This window comes from Giraffa tippelskirchi, chromosome 3, assembly GCF_054371585.1.
Source record: "Giraffa tippelskirchi isolate mGirTip1 chromosome 3, T2T-mGirTip1v1.2.pri, whole genome shotgun sequence".
NCBI lineage: Eukaryota > Metazoa > Chordata > Mammalia > Artiodactyla > Giraffidae > Giraffa > Giraffa tippelskirchi.
Window position 1 is genome coordinate 19,659,498 of NC_137277.1, and position 20,658 is coordinate 19,680,155.

General features: G+C 45.4%; 2 protein-coding genes across 7 annotated transcripts; one reads left to right on the forward strand and one right to left on the reverse strand.

Annotated features, from left to right (window-relative positions):
* Window positions 1–3,776: 3,776 nt before the first annotated feature.
* RUNDC1 (RUN domain containing 1) lies at window positions 3,777–12,703 on the reverse strand. Of its 3 annotated transcripts, none has more exons than XM_081577441.1 (6): window positions 12,649–12,703; window positions 12,181–12,369; window positions 8,928–9,086; window positions 7,748–7,946; window positions 7,171–7,290; window positions 3,777–6,806 (listed from the first exon to the last, which is right to left on the reverse strand). In XM_081577441.1, exons 1-6 carry the CDS (start codon window positions 12,676–12,678, stop codon window positions 5,941–5,943), a joined length of 1,563 nt encoding a protein of 520 aa, XP_081433567.1. In that variant the 5' UTR covers window positions 12,679–12,703; the 3' UTR covers window positions 3,777–5,940. The 3 variants fall into 3 exon arrangements, with proteins under 3 accessions (XP_081433567.1, XP_081433566.1, XP_081433564.1); XM_081577440.1 differs by having other exon boundaries at window positions 12,568–12,703; XM_081577438.1 differs by having other exon boundaries at window positions 12,181–12,703.
* A 112-nt stretch (window positions 12,704–12,815) lies between these two features.
* On the forward strand, window positions 12,816–20,507 carry PTGES3L (prostaglandin E synthase 3 like). 4 transcript variants are annotated; one of them, XM_081577443.1, is made up of 8 exons: window positions 12,851–13,202; window positions 13,576–13,689; window positions 13,788–13,854; window positions 13,960–14,058; window positions 16,630–16,719; window positions 17,538–17,591; window positions 18,092–18,119; window positions 19,239–20,507. In XM_081577443.1, exons 1-8 carry the CDS (start codon window positions 13,195–13,197, stop codon window positions 19,283–19,285), a joined length of 507 nt encoding a protein of 168 aa, XP_081433569.1. In that variant the 5' UTR covers window positions 12,851–13,194; the 3' UTR covers window positions 19,286–20,507. The 4 variants fall into 4 exon arrangements, with proteins under 4 accessions (XP_081433570.1, XP_081433569.1, XP_081433571.1 ...); XM_081577444.1 differs by lacking the exon at window positions 19,239–20,507 and having other exon boundaries at window positions 12,816–13,202; window positions 18,092–18,297; XM_081577445.1 differs by lacking the exon at window positions 16,630–16,719 and having other exon boundaries at window positions 12,862–13,202.
* The last annotated feature ends 151 nt before the right edge of the window (window positions 20,508–20,658 follow it).

The following is a 20,658-nucleotide window of genomic DNA, read 5'->3' on the forward strand; positions in this document are numbered from 1 at the left end:
CTTTCTCTGGCGCTAGAGGGTGGGGAGACACAGTCTGAAATTTCCTTTTTTGCCTTGGAAGAATCAGAAACAAAATAGGACATTTATTAGTGCCAACTGTGTGCACCGTTAGGCATAAGGGCGAGACGAAGATCAATCAAACGAGGGTGCTTGCCCTCAACCTTTAGAGTTTAGCGATGTCAGAAACCGACTAAAATAAGTGAGAGAGGTGAAAGATGATTATGGTAATGCTGGCAGCTGCCGTCTGTGGGGTCGCACAGAGTCGGACACGACTGAAGCGACTTAGCAGCAGCAGCAGCAGCAGCTGCTGCATGCCTTGTGTCAGGACAAGTTAATGTATTTAAGTACATTATCTTTTGCTCCTCATAACAACAGTAGGAGGTAAGTACTGTTATCTCTATTCTACAGTTGAAGATACTGTGGTTTGGAGAGGATAACTAATTTGCCCCAAGTCCACAACTAGTAAGTAATTGAGCAAAAAGCAAAGCAAAAGCAAATTGTTAGTTGCTCAGTCATGTCTGACGCTTTGCGACCCCTGGACCGTAGCCCGCCAGGCTCCTCTGTCCATGGGATTTTCCAGATAAGAATACTCGAGTGGGTTGTCATTGCCTCCTCCAGGGGATCTTCCTCCCTCCAGTTTGATCTTCCAGGAATCGAACCCAGGTTTCCCGCATTCATCGCAGATGGATTCTTGACCCTCTAAGCCACCAGGGAAGCTCTTAGACCCTGAGACTGTTTGCCAAAGAGAACTCTTCAGGGACTCCCTGGTGGTCCAGTGGCTAAGACTCCACACTCCCAATGCAGTTGTCTTCCAGGTTCAGGAGAAACCATCTTACAGTTTTTGCTCATCTGAACACTGACAAATCTGTAGGTCTTGGGCAAGCCATGGGAATAATCAGTGTTTCATCATTTCTCCTCTTGGGACTCTTTGGGGACCAATTTCCCCTGCAGCCCTCAGGACTTCATTTCAATGGTTTATCACCCTAATTATGTATCAATACTTACATTTTTATATTAAATTAAAATGTTTTAACTCAGAATATGATGTTTTAGAGTTGGAAAGGACCTCAGAGGTTATCTAGTTGGGCCTCTCAAAGATTAGAGGACAGTTCTAGAGCAGCAAAGTCACATAATTGGTGGCACAGAGCAAGGCACCCCCATTCCCAAGCCTGTGCTTTTGCCGCTGCACCACACAACCTGTCCATTTCCACCTCCATGGTCTTCTTTCAGTCCCCTTATTTGCTTTTGTCTCTTACTGTTTCTCTCTTGGAAAATAGAAACCAAACCCTGAAATCTTATCATTGCCTTGACCTCTTCTCACATGCTAAACCGTCCAAATCAAATTAGTAACTAAATCCTGTGAATTTCACCTTTTAAGTCATTTCTTTTTCCACCAGCCCCCTAACTGATCCAGCTTCAGTTGTCTTTTCCAGTCCCTCCTCAAAACTTCGGGTGGATCAAAATTGCTTGGGATATTTATTAAATATGCATCGCCAACTGAAGAGACTCCAATTCGGGTCTGGAGTGGAGTCACGAGCGACAGGTCTTATTTTGAGAAACTTCTCTAAACACAACTCTTTTGAAAAATAATTGTTTATTTTTGGCTGCACTGGGTCTTCCTTGTTGTGTGGGCTTTCTCTATTTGTGGAGAGTGGGGGCTACTCTTTAGTTGCAGTGCATGGGCTTCACATGATGGTGGCTTCTCTTGTTGTGGAGCACAGGTTCTGGGTGTGTGGGCTTCAGTAGTTGTGGCTTGTGGGCCCTAGAGCTCAGGCTCAGTAGTTGTGGTACATGGGCTTAGTTAGCTGCTCTGTGGCATGTGGAATCTTCCTGGACCAGGGATTGACTCTGTGTTCCCTGAATTGGCAGGCAGTTTGTTATTCACCATACCACCAGGGAAGTCCTAAACACAATACTTAAGAACTGCCTCTTAACCTGCCTGAAATCCTTTGTTGGCTCAAACCAAAGTTTGAACTCTCCCTTCCTGTCTTCCTTGCAGTATAAGTTCCTGTCTCCTCCACACCACCCTTCACATCCCCCCAGGTTCCAGCCAGCTCAACTACTCAACAGATCCAACCTCTTCTGAGCCCAGAATCTTCACTCAGGCTGTTCCATATTTCTTTATTCTTCTCCTCCACTGTAGCCAGGCAAAATCCTATCCAATCCATCCTTCAAGGCCACTCTAGAATTCCCCCAGGCAGAATTCACCTCTTCCTTCTCTATGCTCCCTCAGCAATCCAGTCCACACTTAATTTATTGTCGAATTTATTTTAGTTGGTTTGGGACAGTGGTTGTCAGAGTATGGTCCCTAGACCAGCAGGATCAGTGTGACAAGTGTGGGAACTTGTTAGAAATACAACTTCTGAGGCCCCACCCCAGAGCTACTAAATAAAAAAACGGGATAGATCCCAGCAATTTAACAAGGTACTAAAATCTCCAATCGGTTTGGTATCTCCTTTGCTAAATCTTGTTGCTTGAAGGCAGAGAGAGGTAAGTCCTGAGCATCTAGCCTGGCCCAAGCAGTTGGTGTGTGGTCAGTAGTGAATGAATGAAGGCAGAGCACCTTGGGAATCTTTAACACCTTGCAGATCATACCACTGGACCCTGCACTTTCACTGGATACATATCCATGGCTCCCTTTCATTTTGATCTTGCATAGCCTTAGACCTGGGCTGACAGTTGTTCCTCTCCTCCTTCATCCTGTCTGCCTCACTCCAAGCCAAGCAGAGACCCCTGTCCTCAGTTATATTGCAGATGTTACCAGTGACTAGTAGATGTGTCATGGCTGGCATGCTTGTCTCTGCACGTCTTTAAGTCTCATGAAGCACTTGGCACAACAGTGGCTGTCTGTCCATCTCCCTACAGTCCAGTCATTTGGCAGCTGAAATCTCTAGCAGGTATATGGAAAATACCTCATTGTCCCCAAAGTGATGGTGAAGTGATGGGGTGGATAAAGGAGAGAGAGGAACAAAAGATTTTGAAGCAGCATGATGCAATGAGGTCACATAACAGTATAAAGATGATAGGATTTGGATTTGGGCAACTTGAGTTCAAATCCCAGCTCTTCCAACATGTAAATGGGAACAAAGTATTTAACCCTATCTGCGGTAAGTTTTCCTCAACTACAAAATGGGGATAATATTGTCCTGCCTTACAGGTAGTGAGAATTAAATTAGGAAGACACACACAGAAAATGCTTCTCATGATGCTAGCATAAAAGCCTTCATACCAGTTAAGTTTTTGTGAGGATTATACTGGGGTGGGTGATCCAGAGCTATGCCACATGGCTATAGCACTTATCACCCACCCTACATGAAGTTATGGTTTTTCCAGTAGTCACGTATGGATATGAGTGGACCATAAAGAAAACTAAGCACCAAAGAATTGATGCTTTTGAACTGGGGTGCTGGAGAAGACTCTTGAAAGAGTCCCTTAGGACTGCAAGGAGATCAAGCCAGTCAATCCTAAAGAAAATCAGTCCTTAATATTCATTGGAAGGACTGATGCTGAAGCTCCAATACTTTGGCCACCTGATGCAAAGAAGTGACTCCTTAGAAAAGACTCTGATGCTGGGAAAGATTGAAGGCAGGAGGAGAAGGGGACGACAGAGGATGAGATGATTGGATGACATCACTGACTCAATGGACATGAGTTTCAGCAAGCTCTGGGAGTTCGTGATGGACAGGGAGGCCTGGCGTGCTACAGTCCACGGGGTTACAGAGAGTCAGACACGACTGAGTGACTGAACTGACTGACTGAAATGGTATCCAGATGAGTGATTTTTTAAATATGATTTTATTTTTAGTTTTGGTTGTGTTTCATCTTCCTTGCTGCATGGGTGTTTTCTCTAGTTGTGGAGCGCATTTCTCAGTGTGGTGGTTTCTCTTGTTGCAGAACATGGGCTCTAGGGCACATAGGCTTCAGTAGTTGCAGTACGTAGGCTGAGTAGTTGCAGCTCCTGCGCTTTAGAGCATAGCCTCAATAGTTGTGTGCACAGGCTTAGCTACTCCAAGTATGTGAGGTCTTCCTGGATAGGGATTGAACCCGTGTCTCCTGCGTTGGCAGGTGGATTGTTTACCACTGAGCCACCAGAGAAGCCCCAGACAAATGAATTTAGAAGTGCCAAATCTGGGACTTCCTGGTGGTCCAGTGAAGACTCTGAGCTCCCAATGCAGGGGGCCTGGGTTCAATCCCAGGAACTAGATCCCACATGTTCCAACTAAGACCCGGCAAAGCCAAAAAAAAAAAAAAGAAAAAGTGCCAAAGCCAAAAGTGGTGTATGTCGTGAGATTTGCTGTGGGGACAGGACTGCAGGCCTGGACAGAATGAGACGAAAATGCCAAGGGAACTTTTTCATGAATTTTTCAACGGGTGGGGGCAATACGACCAAAGCTGAGTTGATCCAGGGTGGAGGGCAGAGAAGCATAAAGGCCAGGAGCCAGGCATTCCTCAAGGAAATACTGACCTGGATCAGATGGGCTGACAGCACTCAGAGAGACTTATAAACCAAAGCCAGTGGTCTCTAAGGTCTTTGCAGAGAAGCTACACAAAATACTATGATTTTACTAGCAATCACAGGTATCATTTTCCACAATATTTTACACTTATCCTGTTTCACATGAAGGAAGACTCATTCTAATGAATTACCAAGAATATATCTTAAATATTTTACCCCCCAAAATTAAGTTAAAATGCACTACGTAACAGTGCAGACACAAAGTGCAGCTGGCAATTTAATACATGAAATGATGCTGAATCAGTAGTGTTGGGGAACCCATTTGGCTTTCCAGAAGGTGATACACTTTGCTCATCTTTGGTCAGTCCCAGAGCAGTATGCAAGCTGAATAGCAGATATGAACTAAAAAGGCTAAAACAGACCAAATATGACCAAACTAGAGTCAGTTTTACAAGGAAATGCTCAGCCCCTTCTCCATCACCAGTGATCGGCCACAGTTCCTACCCCTGCTGTAGTACTGATCATGAGGTCAGACCTCCTCCACCAAGCAGCCTCCAGGACTCATGGAGCACAACCCCCTTGAACACATTTCCTTCTTGGGAGCTGGCAGGTGCACAGAGAAAAGGTTACTTGCCAGGGGATATGGTACCAGATGGTGGTTGTCCTTGTAAACCAGCTCCGAGACTAAAATACTATTGCCTGGGCCATGACTACCTTGTCAGGGACAGAATTCAGTTCTTACCTCTATGTGAAAAAGGGCTCATATTAGAATCAACCGTGGGGAATTGCCTGGCAGTCCAGTGGTTAAGATGTGGCACTTTCACCACTATAGGCCTGGATTCAATCCCTGGTCAGAGAACTAAGATCTCACAAGCTTTATGGCACCACCAAAAAACCCCCAAAAAACAAAAAAACCAATTGTGGTTAATACCGTTAGAAATACTGTTCTCGGATACTTCCACTCCCAGTTTTAGAGGAAGCTATGGAACAGACATGGCCTCCCCCGATCCTGGGCTCAGGAAGACAGAGGCATTGGTAGTCACAAAAGGAATTTAAATTCTGACCCAGGACTCTCACAAACCTGCTTCAAGTGAAGGAAGATGACTCCCAACTTGACTGACAGGAGCCTCAAGTTAAATCTCTTCCATGACCAACAACTCACTCATCACTGTGAGGAGCATGCTTACAGCAACCTGGATTTTCTAAAAATCAGGGGTGGCATGATGAAGGTGTACCCATGACTGACTTCTTTTCCACAGGCTCAAGTACATGTGCTCGTATGTACACACACACCAGGGCTGAACCTTTTAACAAGAGGGTCTCCAGCATATCTGAGATGCTAAGTTGATGGGGAAAACAGACTTTGTATTATCTGGCTGGTGAAAATGTCTTTAGCCCCTCCTCCTAATTCTTGCTTTTACCCTAGAAGACTAGCCATCTATCCCCACTGAGCAAGGTGCTGGTCTGGGGCCAGGGTACTCTCATCAAAAGGCATCTTTGATGTTCTTGAGCTGGCGCACAGCCAGGTCTACAGGGAGGCTGAACTTGAGGCTGCTGAGGCGGCTGAGCAGGTTGAGGGCACTCTCAAAGCCTGTGTGTGCCATGTAGCTCCAGGGCTGGTAGTGGGGCTCGATGAGTGACCCTGACTTGCAGATGAGGTTCATCCAGGACACGAGACGCTGCTCATTCAGTGCCATGCACACCAAGGCCTTCAGCTCCGAGTCTGCACTGCGCTTAAAAGGGTCATGCTCCGTCAGCACCATGTGGATGGCTGTCAGCAGGCTCTGCTTGGGCGTCACCACAGTGCCTCCCGTGACAGGCAGGGCGAAAGACTGCGAGAGCTTTCGCGCTGGGGATTCCACATACGCGCGGCCGTTCTTAGCATGGTAGTACTTTACAAAGAGCTCCCAGGGGTGCATGGCCTCGGGGGCCGAGGAGAAGGCGGGCAGAAGACAGGCGATGGGGGCCATGACGAGGCTCATCCCTGGTGAGGGGGCGTACAGTCCATGGGCCAGCAGGTCCCTCACAGCCACTGTCAGCTCCTTCCGCACAACCATGGTCAGCTCATCCTTGCCTCCCAGAGAGAGGTCCTGGAGGCTGGCGGAGCTGATGACGTGGTCGTGCGCCTGGTGCCTCAGGGCAAGCAGCTTCACCCTGTCTACTGATGTCTCCAGCCTCTTCAGCAAGGGAGAGTAGTCCCTGTCGGCCTGGCCCCTTGGCCACAGGGGCTGCGGGATCTGGCCCGTGGCACATCCGAACTGGCTGACAGCAAAGATCTGCAGCACTGCCAGCGCTCGCCGCATCAGGTGCAGCCCTGTCTCCCGAACTCTCTTCACATCTTCTGCCTTCGCTGCGTAGGAAACACAGTAACTCATTAGTGAGAGGCTGTAGTGGTCAGAAGTGCCGCCTACAGCTTAGAAGCCGAGATTCAGTCTGGCTTCTGACCTACAGTACGGGTCCTGCATGAAGTCCAGTGCCATTTTGGTTAATAACTATTTTGAGATATAACTCACATAACATTCAACTGACCCATTAAAAGTGTATGATTCAGTCGTTTTTTGTTTATATTCAGTGGTGTGCAAGCATCCTCTTCCAAGGAAACCATGTAGCATTGGCATTTTCCATTCCCCATTTCTCCCCAATCCTCAGGCCTAGGGAACTGCTAGGCCACTTTCTGTCTCTGTAGATTTGTTCATTCTGGAAGCTGTACTTACTTTTGCTGTTTCCTGGAGGCAGTCTGCTGCTGCCAGTTCTGCTGGAGTCACTTCCTGTCTTCCCACTGGCCTTGCACTCACAGTGTCCACTTCCTGTCTGTAATGGGCTTCCTACTTCATCTGCAATCAGAGGTTATGAAGAGAAGACCTTGTTTAGCCTCATTTTGGTAGGTTTTTAAAGAAGAAATACTATTTACTAGTGCCTACCATGTGATAAGACTTTTACAAATAGTATTTCATTGTGTGGAACAGTGACTAGCAATATACTAGCTGGCTCAATAACTATTTGCTGAGTGCAGGAAGCATGAATCATCATTTTATGGAGGAGGAGAGCCAGACTAAAGAGGTTAGGAAACTGCCTACTCTCTTTAGTCCATGAATGACATGAAGCTGGTGAACAACAGGGCTGAGATTTTAACTCTATGGTTCTAAAATCCAAATCCTTTCCATGCCACTGTGTTGGCTCTCTTACCAAGTGATCAAATCTCTTTTAACAGTTCATCAAGGACCGACCCTATTAGGTGTTACTACTCAAAAATACATATAATTATGATGACATCCAGCCATCTGCTCCGACCTTGTATGAAGTTGATGAACATCTCGAGGTCTCGGATCTGAGTTTTCAGCTGCTCAACCAGCTGTTCTTTCACTCGGGCTGGGTTGACGATTTGAGCCACAGCGGCATCCACACGCTGCCGAAGCTCCTCAGTGGACAGTGAGCTGAGGTCCTCATTCAGATTCATGTCCAGTTTCTTTATTAACTCATCAATGATCACCTACCAAGACCAAAGCCATGAGCACACCCTTTGGAATTTTCAGGGAGATGGTTAGGGAGAAGGAGAATCTTGACTAGTTGCCTCCCTCCTACCCTTAAATGGAAATAAAATTTGTGAAAAAAATGGTGCAACTGCTGATCAAGGTGAGGGCACAGGCCCTTTATTTCTCTTATAGACATAAGGACACTTGGTTCCAACAGAATGGCTCTTCTCGCTGCAAATTTTCTACCTGGCCAGGTAACTTTCATTCAGGAGAACAACAGTGTGAATGATCCAAAGTGGCTGATGATCCCAAAAGCCCCATTAAGTAGATTCCCTCATGGGCTCCAAGAGAATAAATACTGATTTCCCCTAGTCTCTAATCCTTCTCATTCCCCTTCGCCCTATTCTAGGCAACTAAAGGAAAAGCTCTGCAAAACACCCAGGCACGTTACAGCCAAAATATCCCAGTGACAATATGAGGAACAATGTGAAAACCATATAATGTATAACTCCAGCTCTTCCAGAAAAACAGCCACATCACAGCTCCAGGAAGACAAACACATAGGAGAGGCTGTATTCTGACCAGATTTACCTGTCTGCCCAGGTGTTGCTTTAATATATACAGCATGAAAGTCAGGAGTCCTGGAATATTTCCCAACGGGTGCTGGGGGAAAAAACTAGTTTACAAAACTACTATGAAGTAGTTTTGTAGAATGGTTTTAATGATCAAATGAAAGAAATTATCATTGTTATTATTATATGACTATTGATAATAACCACCACCACTAAAAAAAAAGGCTCCATCATCATATTAGAAAGCTTTGGCACGTGTGTTTCCACGTGTGAATAAAGACTGGTCCCAGGTAGAAGCAACACTTCCCTTTGATTTGGGCCAGTAGTGAGGCCAAGGGTGAGCAAGCTGGGAAGGGCTATCCTGTGAATGCCGGAAGGGACAAAGGAACCAGAGGCAGTGGAGGAGGAGCCTCAGGGTCTGCTCACCCGCTGTCTTTCCAAGACCACGGACTGTGGAAGGGAGTCATAACTGCCCTCTTGATAGGCAAATGTTTCCAAGTCATCGAGCTGGGTTTTGAGCTGCAGGATCAGTTCCTTCTGCTTCTCCCTTTGGGTTTCCAGACGTTCCCGTTTCTCCTGCTCACTCTAAGAAAGGAAAAGATTTAGGTCGATTTCACAGGAAAAGAAAAAGTCACAACATATTAAGAATCCTCTTAAGCCAATAATGACTAGTAAAATGTAAAATGCTCCCAGGTAACCCAAATGAAATATGAATTCATGAGATAGGCTCAAAAAGAATTATTTCATCTGGGAAAATACATTAAATGTGTGTTTTAAGAATTTTTCCTTCACTGGAAATAGGATATGAATACAGTGGGGCCTTTTGTTAACACTGCTTCCCCCTCCCACCTCACAAAGTTCTAGTAAAGACTGACACAATTTATTTCATCCAGGAAGTCTTCCAGGAATTAAACATGCCATCCTCCATAGTCAATTCTCCTGAACAGTTGTGGCAGCCAAATTGTGCAAGAGAATCTGGAGGTAAGGGTGTAGAGAAAGGCTTGATAACTCATAACCAGTTTTTTAAAGTCAAAGCTCCTCCAATATATTGCAAAATCAGATGAATAAATGCAAGCGCCTAAGGCAGTGAAAAAAAAATCTAAAGCCAAGTAATAGGGATGGGAAGGTAGTAAGTTTTCTTAAAAAAGAAAAAAAAGTCTGGTAAGGTTCCCGAAACAGTGACTCCTTTTCTCATTGTTGGCCACCAGGTCGTTTCAGCATTTAAATGCTTAAAAATCCTTTGGAGAGGTTCTTCCCTGGCGGTCCAGTGGTTAGGAATCTGTGCTTCCACTGCAGGGGATGTGGGTTCAATCTCTGGTGGGGGAACTATGATCCCAGATGCAGTACTGTATGGCAAGAAAACAAAACAAAAACTCTTTGGAGAGGTAAAGTCTTGCCAATATGTTCTCAAAAATTGGTTCTTCCTTGCCTTACTTTTTCTTTTTGGTTGCAGTGTGCGGCATGAGGGATCCCTAGTTCCTGGACCAGGGATTGAACCCACGCCCCCTGCAATGGAATTGCACTGTCCCAGTCACTGACTGCCCGGGAAGCCCCTTCCTTGTCTTTCTTGAGTATAAAAAGCAAAAGCAGCAAATTATTTGCAGGTGTAACCCTGCATTTTAAACTAGATATCTATAGGATACTAAATTTAATCTTAAAATGGTACTTACCAAGGCCTCCAGAAGTAAGGTATGAGAGAGAACAAATGAAAAATAACAAATTAACTTTTGTTTAGCTACTTAAAAAAGCAAGCCTCTTGCTTTAGTTTTATCCAATAGAAAAGCAAGCCTTTTCTTGGGGGATACTCTCTCCAATCCTTTCCCAAAGTCGTAGTTTTTTTCTTAGAACCCTGTTCTCCCCCACTGAGTGAAGGCCTAGATATCCTTTAAGAGGTTTCCTCGATTTCCCCAGGCAGAACCGACCACGTCCTCTGTATTTTATACACTTTTACGCTAGCTCATGTAACATTATAAAGATCCGTTTAGCAGTCTGTCTCCCCAGGTCTGTGAACTACTTAAGGGCAAAGGCCTTGACTGTACCCCCAGGGCCAAGTTCAGTGTCTGGCACAGGGTAAGCTCTCAGTATATGTTTGCTGTATGTTACTTAATTCAATCAGGTTCAGAAGGACACATAACTAAATACTGAACTCTTAGGGTGAAAGTTGTTTAACTGGCGGAAAGGGAAAGAAGTAGTGAAACTTTGTTTTCATTGTATCCCTTCCCAAGCTATGAAATCCAGGAAGAAAGAAACCAGTCATAGATCCTGATTCCATTTTCATGAGTGTACAGCTGAACGCTTCACCTTCCATGGTAATTACTGAGTACGCTATCTACCGGAGTATGGGCAAACAAGTTTACTAGTTGAGAACAATGAGCTCTGGTGCAAGACAGGAAATAACAAATAATTTCCAGTATGAAGCGAGATAAAATACTGGTTAAAAAACCTGAAAAACTGAAACCGATACATACTAAATCATTTGGTTCAAACACATCCTCACTTTGGTGCTACTTGTTCACGTGTCAATATATGCACACAAGATTGCAGCTGCACATCAGGTGTTTTGATCTCTATGCTTTTTTTTTTTTTCAGTTGTACTGTGTCTCCAAAAGTAAAAATGAACAGCCAAACATCTACACAGAACCTTTGGTGCTCCTCACTCCTGAACAGAGCCCAACCACAGTAATTCTATCCTATTTGTTCCTTAAAAGCCTGGCAATCTGGGGACTTGTGCAAGGAGCTGTGGGTATGTGGAGAGAAGGGTGGTACAGTAAACACAGGATTGTACTGGAAACATTTAGATTAAAATAATCAAGTCAATATCTGCTACTGATAAGTCTTCTTGGCTAAAACCAATTTTAGTGGGAAGAAATCCACATGTGGACTGTAAACTAAACAATAAAAAGGTGGAGAAAAGAGAGCTCAACAAGCTACAAGCTATCTACAATTTTGCACTTACAGAGGTTCAAAAACTGTAAGGAAATGCTGCTTGTGGATGTCATACAAATTTTCAGTACTTAGTGTCGGCTAACTGAATGAATCTTGTCACAGCTGCCAAAGGTGCTTCCTTTAGAATATCTAGTTATTAAGTAGCATGGGAAGGAGTTTTAAAATACCAGCATCAGTAAATTTATATAATCAGGAGTTGCGTTTCTTTCAATTACTGAGACCTTACTGTTTACCAAAGCTCTCACACAGACAGGAGAATCTGAAGATAAAAGACATTCTCTAGATTCTAAGAAAGCACAAACAAGGAGTAGATCTAAATTTCCATGGATTTCAATTCGCTTGCTCTTCACTAACCAATTTTCTCAATCCCTGGGGTCGGGGTACTCTATCAGCAAACGTGCTCAAGACTTAGGTACTGGAAGCGATGACAAGGTGAGTGGGAGCAGTATCGTTTCAGCTGGTTGCTCTATCGTCTGAATATTCTCGCTCATCCCCCTTTTGCCTCTCATGTCATCACACCTGCATCTCTTTCCACATCTTTGGTGGACACCTTTCATCATCAGCTTCCCAGGCCTCTCTGTGTGGTCTCTGTCGGGTCTCTTCTGGGACACGCACACCCACCTAGACGAGCATTGGCTCCTCACCAATGCTACCTACATGCGTTCGAGTTAACATCGCCACCCACCCAGCCTTCTATGCCCATATCCCTCGGGGCCTGGCCCCAGCTGTTCACCTGGTTCTCGCCCCGTAACCGTGGTCGGTCCCCCGGCAGGCCGTCGCCATCATCGCTGGCGGGGTCCTCCGAGCCCCCGTAACCCAGGACGTGAGGGCAGCCGCGGAAGGCGAAGTCCTCGAGCTCGCGCAGGAGGCGCTGCTGCTCCGCGGGCGCCCCGCGCACCACCTGCCGCAAGCGGAACTGCACCTGCGCGAAATGCGAGGATAGCGCGAGCAGCGCGGAGTCCAGCCGCCGCCTCTCGGCCCGCAGCCGCCGCAGCGTCCGGCCGGGGGAGTCCGGCGGGGAGCCGGGGACCACCCCAGGATCCTCGGCCGCGGCCTCTTCGGAGAACGCTGCCGCCCCGGGCCCGGCCTCTGCCACCGCCCCCACCGGCGCCCAGCGCACTGCCTCGCATGGCGGCAGCGACTCCTCTTCCTCCTCCTCTTCGTCCTTCGCCTTGGGTCCAGCGCCCGCCAGCCCCGTTACCGGCTCCGCAGCCGCTTCGACATCCGCCATGTTTCAGGAAACGCCGCCGCACGTCAGCCGCGCCCCCCCTGCTGCCATGGCAACGGCGCGCCAGCTGGGAAACCCGGGGAGCGGGTGGGCGGGGCTCAGACGTCACCGAGTTGAGACGTCATCCGGTGTATAATTCTGGCCAATGGTTTTTTTTTAATTGAGTGCCTGATTTGTGTCGGGCACTGAGTATACTGAGCATTGGAGGAACAGGTGAATGAAGCCAGGACAAGTCCTTCCGTGGGTATCGACCTCTAGCCCTTCCTGTGGTTCCGGCTGGCGGGTCGTCTGTTCCTAACGTGTATATTTCTGGAGACCCCGAGATGTGAAGGGCTGCAGGGACTGTGCTCTCCCAGAGACCCTTTAGAATGCGAATCCCTTGGCTTAGGCCTCCTTTCCCGTTCCTCTAAACCTTTCCCCGACCATAAAAGGAGAGGCAGCTGCTGGGGGCGTCCCCAGGATCTAAAGATAGCAGCCCCTGCCTCGGACTCCAAACGCCACAGGGCAGCGGGAGCAGCCATGGCACGGTAAGTGCTTCTGGCCGCCTCTTTCACTAGAGAGTCGCTTCTCTATGTTTTCTGGGCGCTCCAGGTTCTGTGAGGTCCTAAGGGAACCCTGGACTCCGCGTCTGTACCCTTGGGGTGGAGAAGAGAAATGTGACCTGAATAATCTCCATGTCTCCCTTATCTCTCGACTCCCTCACTTTTCCGGTTCTTCTCAGGTTCCCCCTCACCACACCCCCATCCTGTCAGCCTCCCTTCCACTCCCTTCAGTCTTATTTGGCCCCTTTTTTACAGTGCTGTAGCATAAAACGGCACTGTGTTTTCCCCCCACCTTTCCCAAATGCCCCCAGTCTTACCTCTCACACGGCTATGAAGCCCCACCTCAACTCCTCTTCAGGCAGCACGCCCGGACCCTGTGGTACGACAGGCCCAAGTATGTGTTCATGGAGTTTTGTGTTGAGGACAGCACGGATGTCCACGTGCTCATCGAAGACCACCGCATTGTGTTCAGGTAACCCCGCCCACCTCCCACTTCCTGGGAATCTTTCCTTTCTCTGCTGCCCTCTACTCTCAGCCTTCCTCATCTCTTTAGCTGTATTGTCTCCTCAGCTGCAAGAATCCTGATGGAGTGGAGTTTTACAATGAGATTGAGTTCTATGCCAAGGTGAACTGCAAGGTAAGGGTGGGGTAGAACAGTAAGGACTGGATGGGAAAGCTGTTTGGGAAATTGGAGATTCATTCTAAACCTCAGACTCTAAAAGTGAGGCTCTTTATCTGGCAGGACTCCCGGGATAAGCGCTCTGGCCGCTCCATTACTTGCTTTGTGAGGAAATGGAAGGAGAAGGTGGCCTGGCCCAGACTCACCAAGGAGGATATCAAGGTGGGTGTGTGGAAAGTGGCTGCTTTTTCTCCTATGTGCTTTGTCTGTACCCAAGTTAGGCTCCAGGTACCCAAGTTAGGTCTGGGAATCAGCCTTGACTCCTTTCCCACAGACATTCTGTTACACACCAGGTCCTGCCTATTTGACCTCCTAAATAATACATTAAAAAAAAATTATTTGTCTGCATCAGGTCTTACTTGCTGCAGGTAGGATCTTTCACTGGGGTGCATGAACTCTAGTTGTGCAAGGGCTTAGTTGCTCTGCAGCACGTGAGATCTTAGTTCCACAACCAAGGATGGAACCCAGGTCCCCTGCATTGCAAGTCAGATTCTTAACCACTAGATCCCCAGGGAAGTCCTCTCCTGAATAGTCTTGAATCCATGATTTCATGTCTTCCTAATTCAGGCCCTATCCATTACTGGGTGAGGTTTGTTGCATATTTTCAGCCCTTCTGCATTACTCCCAACATGGTCTGTCCAAAACACACATTTGACCCTGTCACTCTTCCTCTTAAAACACTCCAGTGGCTTCTTTTCCCCTAAAAGATGAAAATTGGCTGCCTGCTGGCTGGATCTGGCTCTCAGATTTGTTTTAGCAGTCTTCTCAGTGTTGAAAATTATTTTGAAGGGTTATTTACATTTGAAAATGTGGCGATTTCACCTCTTGGCCAGAACCACCATCTTCCAGTAATTCACCAAAAAGACCAATGGGGAAAGAGGAGGGGCACCCACTATATGTTCTCTAGGCTTTTTAGAAAACATGGAGTTGTTCCTTTGGCCACATACATACAAATCTACAAGAAAAGTGATGTTGTAGATCTCAAGGGAAGGGGCACTGTTCAAAAATGAATGCCCCACAAATGTTATAATTGGAATATAGCAACACTGGAAGAGTCTACAGTGTTACCCAGCATGCTGTTGGCATCTTTGTAAACAAACAAGTTAAGGGCAGGATTCTTGCCAAAGGCATATTAAGCATTCTAAGAGCTGAGGTAGCTTCCTGAAATGTGTGAAGAAATATGGAAAGAAGCCAGAAAAAGAAAGGAAGCCAAAGAGAAACGTCCTTGAGTTCAGCTGAAGCACCTGCCTGCCCTGCCCAGAGAAGGACACTTCATGAGAATCAATGGAAAGGAGCCTGAACTGTTGCAACCCATCATGGCAAGATAGGTGTAAAGAAAATAAAAGACCTGGATTTTTTTTTTTTAAGTAGAGATTAAAAAAAAAGAGAGATTTCACCTAAAAATCTAGATTCTCAACTTCTCTTGGAAACTGAAGACTGACCACATTGGTCTAAATTCTCAAACGCCTAGAGTTTGAACTTTAAATGGGGCATGTGCCCCACTTCACTTCACTCCTTTTCATTGTCTCTCTGACACCCTTAGGCATTTGAAGGTGTAGCTTCTGCCGTTTGGGTTGAAGTCTCAGCAGCACAGCGCAGTGTGGTATAGAAGCTCGTGATTTGGCTATTCCTGCCTTCTGCAGCCTCGCACCACTTTACTCTCTGCCTCGGACTTCACATTTCAGCCACAGAAAACTGCTTGCAGCTCTTTTTCACACACCAAGCTATTGTTTACCTCCATACCTTTGCTCTAACTGTGCCTTCTTCCTGGAAACTCTCCATCATCACTACCTTTGCCCACCTAACCCCTGATCATCCTTCAAGGCAGGGCCTTGAAACCCCAAGAAGCCTGGTTTCCCATACTACCCCCTACCTAAGCCACTGTCTCACTTTCCACACTGTATTATAATTTATTTACACTTCCCTTCCCTACTTCTTTTTTAAAATTTATTTTTATTATTTATTTGGCTGTGTTGGATCTAGTTGTAGCATATGGGATCTTCATTGTTGCATCATGCAGGATCTTTCGTTGTGGTACCTGGACTCTTTAGTTGAGGCGTGTGGGCTCCAGAGCATGCAGGCTTCAGTAGTTGCAGCTGGTGGGCTTAGTTGCTCCGTGGCATGTGGGATCTTAGTTCCTCAATCAGAGATCAAATCTGCATCCCTTGCATTGCAAGGTGGATTCTTAACCACTGGATCACCAGGGAAGTTCCCCTACTTGCTTCTTGATGGCTGGGACTCAGTATTAAATGTTTTAATAATCCTAGTGCCAACCTCAGGATCACATAGTATGTGTTCAGTAAACACCTGTTCAATGAATGAGTGAACAACTTCTTTCCCTGTCTAAGCATGGGAATTTAGAATATCGGCCTCCAAGAGTTGTCTCTGATTCCAGGGAATGCAGCTTTGTTGACTCCTAGGATGCCTTATGATATAGTTATCTTTCTAGATGTGTTATCTCTCTAGTCAGTCTGCTCCTGGAGGGCAGAGTTTATGCTTTTCCATACCTATAATGCCTGGCATTGTGCTGGGCACTTAGTAAGTTCTTGGTCGATCTTTGCTGCTGCTGCTGCTGACATGGCAGCCCAGAGGGGGGATTAGTCAAAGGGGAAAGATGATACCCCCAATGACTCTCTTTCCCTCAAATATGCTCCCACACACATGTCCACACTCATCTATGCACCTCTGCTGCTGCCTTCCTGACCTGGGACTCTCTGTGCTTTTCTCCTGTAGCCAGTGTGGTTGTCTGTGGACTTTGATAACTGGAGAGACTGGGAAGGGGATGAAGAAGTGGAGCTGGCTCAGGTGGAGCATTATGCAGAGGTAATGCCGTTTCCTGCCCATCTCAGTCATTTTGGGTGGCCCTCTGCACACATTCAAGGATTGTCATCAACTGTGCTGTGCTCTGCTTAGTCACTCAGTCGTGGCTGACTCTGCGATCCCGTAGACTGTAACCCGCCAGGCTCCTCTCTCCATGGGGATTTCCCAAGAATACTGGAGTGGGTTGCCATGCCCTCCTCCAGGGTCATCAGGCCAGACAGAACTATGTGAGCTCCCCAGCAGGCTGCTCATTAGTGTGGTAGTCTTTATGTGTTTTGTGCATTTTTTAGTAGGGGCACAAGAAATGAATATTCTATTTGTGAAACTGTAAACAGGTTCATTCACTGTTTTAGAGTAGAGCCTGTATTCTGAAGAAGTTTGGCAAAACCTTTTCCTACTTTTCTGTAGTTCTTGTTCTCTTGTGTTTTCTTTACATATGTGTGTGTGTTTTTCGTGACCCAGACAGCTTCAGGGGAAACTCAAACTATGCAGTATAAAAATTCACATCACAAAATAAATCACTGTTTCCCAATAAATTGCACCTTGCATAAGATATTTGGTTTCAGAATTTCAGCTACTATTTATTCAAGTTGCAAAAACACTAATAGACACTAACCCAGATTTGTTAGGATGTGTGTGTGTGTGTGTGTGTTTAAATTTCCTTTTAAAAAGGGGATCAATGTACTTTTCTCCAGTTATTCCAGTGATATGTTAGGTGCTTTAAAACTGGGGCAGCTGTTTGCCTGGGACCATTTTCCGGTGGTTCATTGATAGGCAGTTTGCTCTTCCTTCTTTTGTGACTCCTCTTCTCTTCCCACCAGCTTTTGAAGAAAGTCAGCACCAAGGGACCACCCCCTGCAATGGATGATCTGGATGTAAGTAAAGCCTGTTCCTTAACCCTTCACTTTCCTTTCTGTCCTTAAAAATAAGGGTTCTAGAAAGGTCCAGTCTCTAGCATATCATGATTCTCAGTGCACGTTAGCCAAATCTGAATTTGACACAGGAGGTCAAATGTCCTTTTTTAATGCTTTAGAAAACCCCAGTAAGACCTTCCTCCTTTCCATCTCTTCCCTTCTGCTTCTCCATTTTAGAGCAGGCCTAGCCCTGTTGACTATCTTTACAGCTGTAAGGACCAATATAGCATTTGTTGAAATTCTCACATTAAATGATTCATGGCACAGTGCTGTTTATTGAGTACCAGTGGCTTATTTTATCATCCAAAATTTAAATCCTTCTGTGTTAGGCTCCCAAGAAGTTGCGTGATTCAGAAAATCACCAAAGAAAACTTTGGAGGGAGTTAGAGAGGGAGTGAGCAGCTTTTGTGAACACAAATATCCACTGCAGACTCTACAGGTGTTTCTCTTTTTTTCTCTAGGATGATTCTGACAGTGCCGATGCAACAAGTAATTAACTTTCTGTGACAGCAGAGCTGAAGAGGAGGCTGTGGCTATCTTCTAGTCACTCTAACAAGCCAGGGCCTGCGTCTTTGTCAGCTCCTTTATGGTGCACCAGTGTCCTCTGAGATCTCTGAACTTTCCTAGAAGCTTTTTTATTAAGGGTCTTCATGTTTTTTTTTATTTCTTCCATTGCTTTCATTTTATTTATTATTATTATTGGCCGTGCTATGCAGCATGTAGGGTCCTAGTTCCCAGACCAGAAATGGAACCTGCACCCCCTGCATTGGAAGTGCAGAGTCTTAACCACTGGACTGCCAGAGAAGTCCCTCCTTCATGTTTCATTTTTTTTCTTAGGCACTTGATATGGCTATCTATTATACATTATATAATACCTATAATTTATATAATTATATAAAAACAATATACAACATATCTGGAACATAAACATATACAGTATCCTGTATTGTGTATATACAGTACAATATATATTAAAATTTAACACATGCATGGGCAAATGCAGTGTGTGGGTGTACAGTGGGAATCACACTATTATATACATCTTGCACCCTGGTTTTTTTCACTTAATATATATTGGAGTTCTTTTCAAGTCAGTATACATAGATCTGACTCTTCTTTATGGCTCCATGTTATTCAGTCGAACATATTTTCCATAGTTTAACTGATTCCTTATCAATTTGGGCTTTTTCAATTTTCAAACGAGGGTGCAAGGAACAGTTTAAAAAGTACATCTTTACATATTTGGCAAGAACATTTGTAGGGTAAATCCACACACACACACCCCCAACTTCTACCCCCTGCCAGAACCAGGTGAGATCCTGGTTCTCCCACCAGGGATTGAACCTGGACCCTGGCAGTGGAACCACCAAGTCCTAACCACTGGACTGCCAAGGAGTTCATATAGTGTAAATTCTAGAAGTGAAATTGCTAGGTCAAAGAGCAGATACATGTAAACATTTTGAAAGCTGTTGCTAAGTTGTTCTTAGATGAAATATCGATTTTCACTTCCACCACCAAGAGTGCTCTATTCTCCAAACCCTTTTGGATATTTGCCAAGATAAAATTATACTTGGCTTGATTTGCTTTATTTATTTATTTTCTTTCCAGCTGCCCTGCAAGGCTTGCAGGATCTTAGTACCCAGACCAGGGATTGAACCCAGGCCTTCAGCAGTGAAAGTGCACAATCCTAACCACTAGACCACCAGGGAATTCCCTGGTTTCATTTGCTTTGAATTATGAGATCGCTTATTGTTCATTAGTGACTAATGTTTCTTTTTAGAACCTCCCTTGTTGCTCAGGCAGTAAAGAATTTGCCTGCAATCCAGGAGACCCGGCTTCAATTCCTGGGTTGGGAATATCTGCTGGAGAAGGAGATGGCAACCCACTCCAGTATTCTTGCCTGGGAAATCCCATGGACAGAGGAGCCTAGCAACCCATAGTCTATGGGGTCGCAAGAGTCAGACACGACTGATTGACTAAGCACACACACAAGTATTTATATATTATCTCAGTAAACTTTATATCTTATTTGAACTTCATATGACCCTTATAAAATAATTAAGTCTTTTTTTAATAGTGCTCAAACAGGTCACAGTAAGTAGCAAAGCTGGGACCTGAACTTGTGTAGCACATATCTCTTCGCCTACAATTCTGAATACCGAAAAGTTCTAAAATATGAGTTTAAAAAAATTAACACCAAAACTCATTTGGCATCAAAACATGACCTAAAATGATGTTAGGCTATTTACAGTCTTCGTTTATTCAGTTTAGTGCATTTATTTCTCAGCATAAATATTCATGCATTTGATCACACGGGGTTGCTCCAGAGTTCTAAATGGAACACATTAGGTAACATATAGGTATGGTCTGCATTACTGCCTAAAATCAGGAAAATCCTAAATTCTGAAGCATCTGGAGACTTCAAGCTTTTTATTATTTAATTTAAAAGAACAGAACCTGGAGGAAGAAATGGCAATCCACTCCAGTATTCTTGCCTGGAAAAATGCCATGGACAGAGGAGCCTGGTGGGCTGCAATCCATGGGGTCCTAGAGTCCGACACGAGTGAGCACTTAGCAGCAAAACGGCAGAAAGAAAGTTAATCTTAACTTTTAATTCGTTTAACGTTTTAAGACACTGATTGCAGTTTAACTTGTTTTAATGTCTATCTGCATTGTCCAATCGGGTAGCAATGGTCACACATGGTTACTGAGTACTTGAAATGTTGATAGCCCCAACTGAGAAGTGCTATAAGTATAAAATACACATCAGGTTTCGAAAATTTTGTACGGGATGGGGGAGAAGCTCTTATTTTAAAATACTCATTACATGATGAAAAAATTTAGATTTGTCATTTAAATAAAAATATTATGAATATATGTGGCTTGCATTATAATTCCATTGGGCGGCGCTGCTGTGTATTCAAACCAGTACCATCCACGTTTCTATCCACCCGGGCTTCCGCGGGGCCGAATTATGTCCCTCCCTGCTGTCCAAAGGGGCCAAACGAAGTGGTTCGACAAGTTTAGG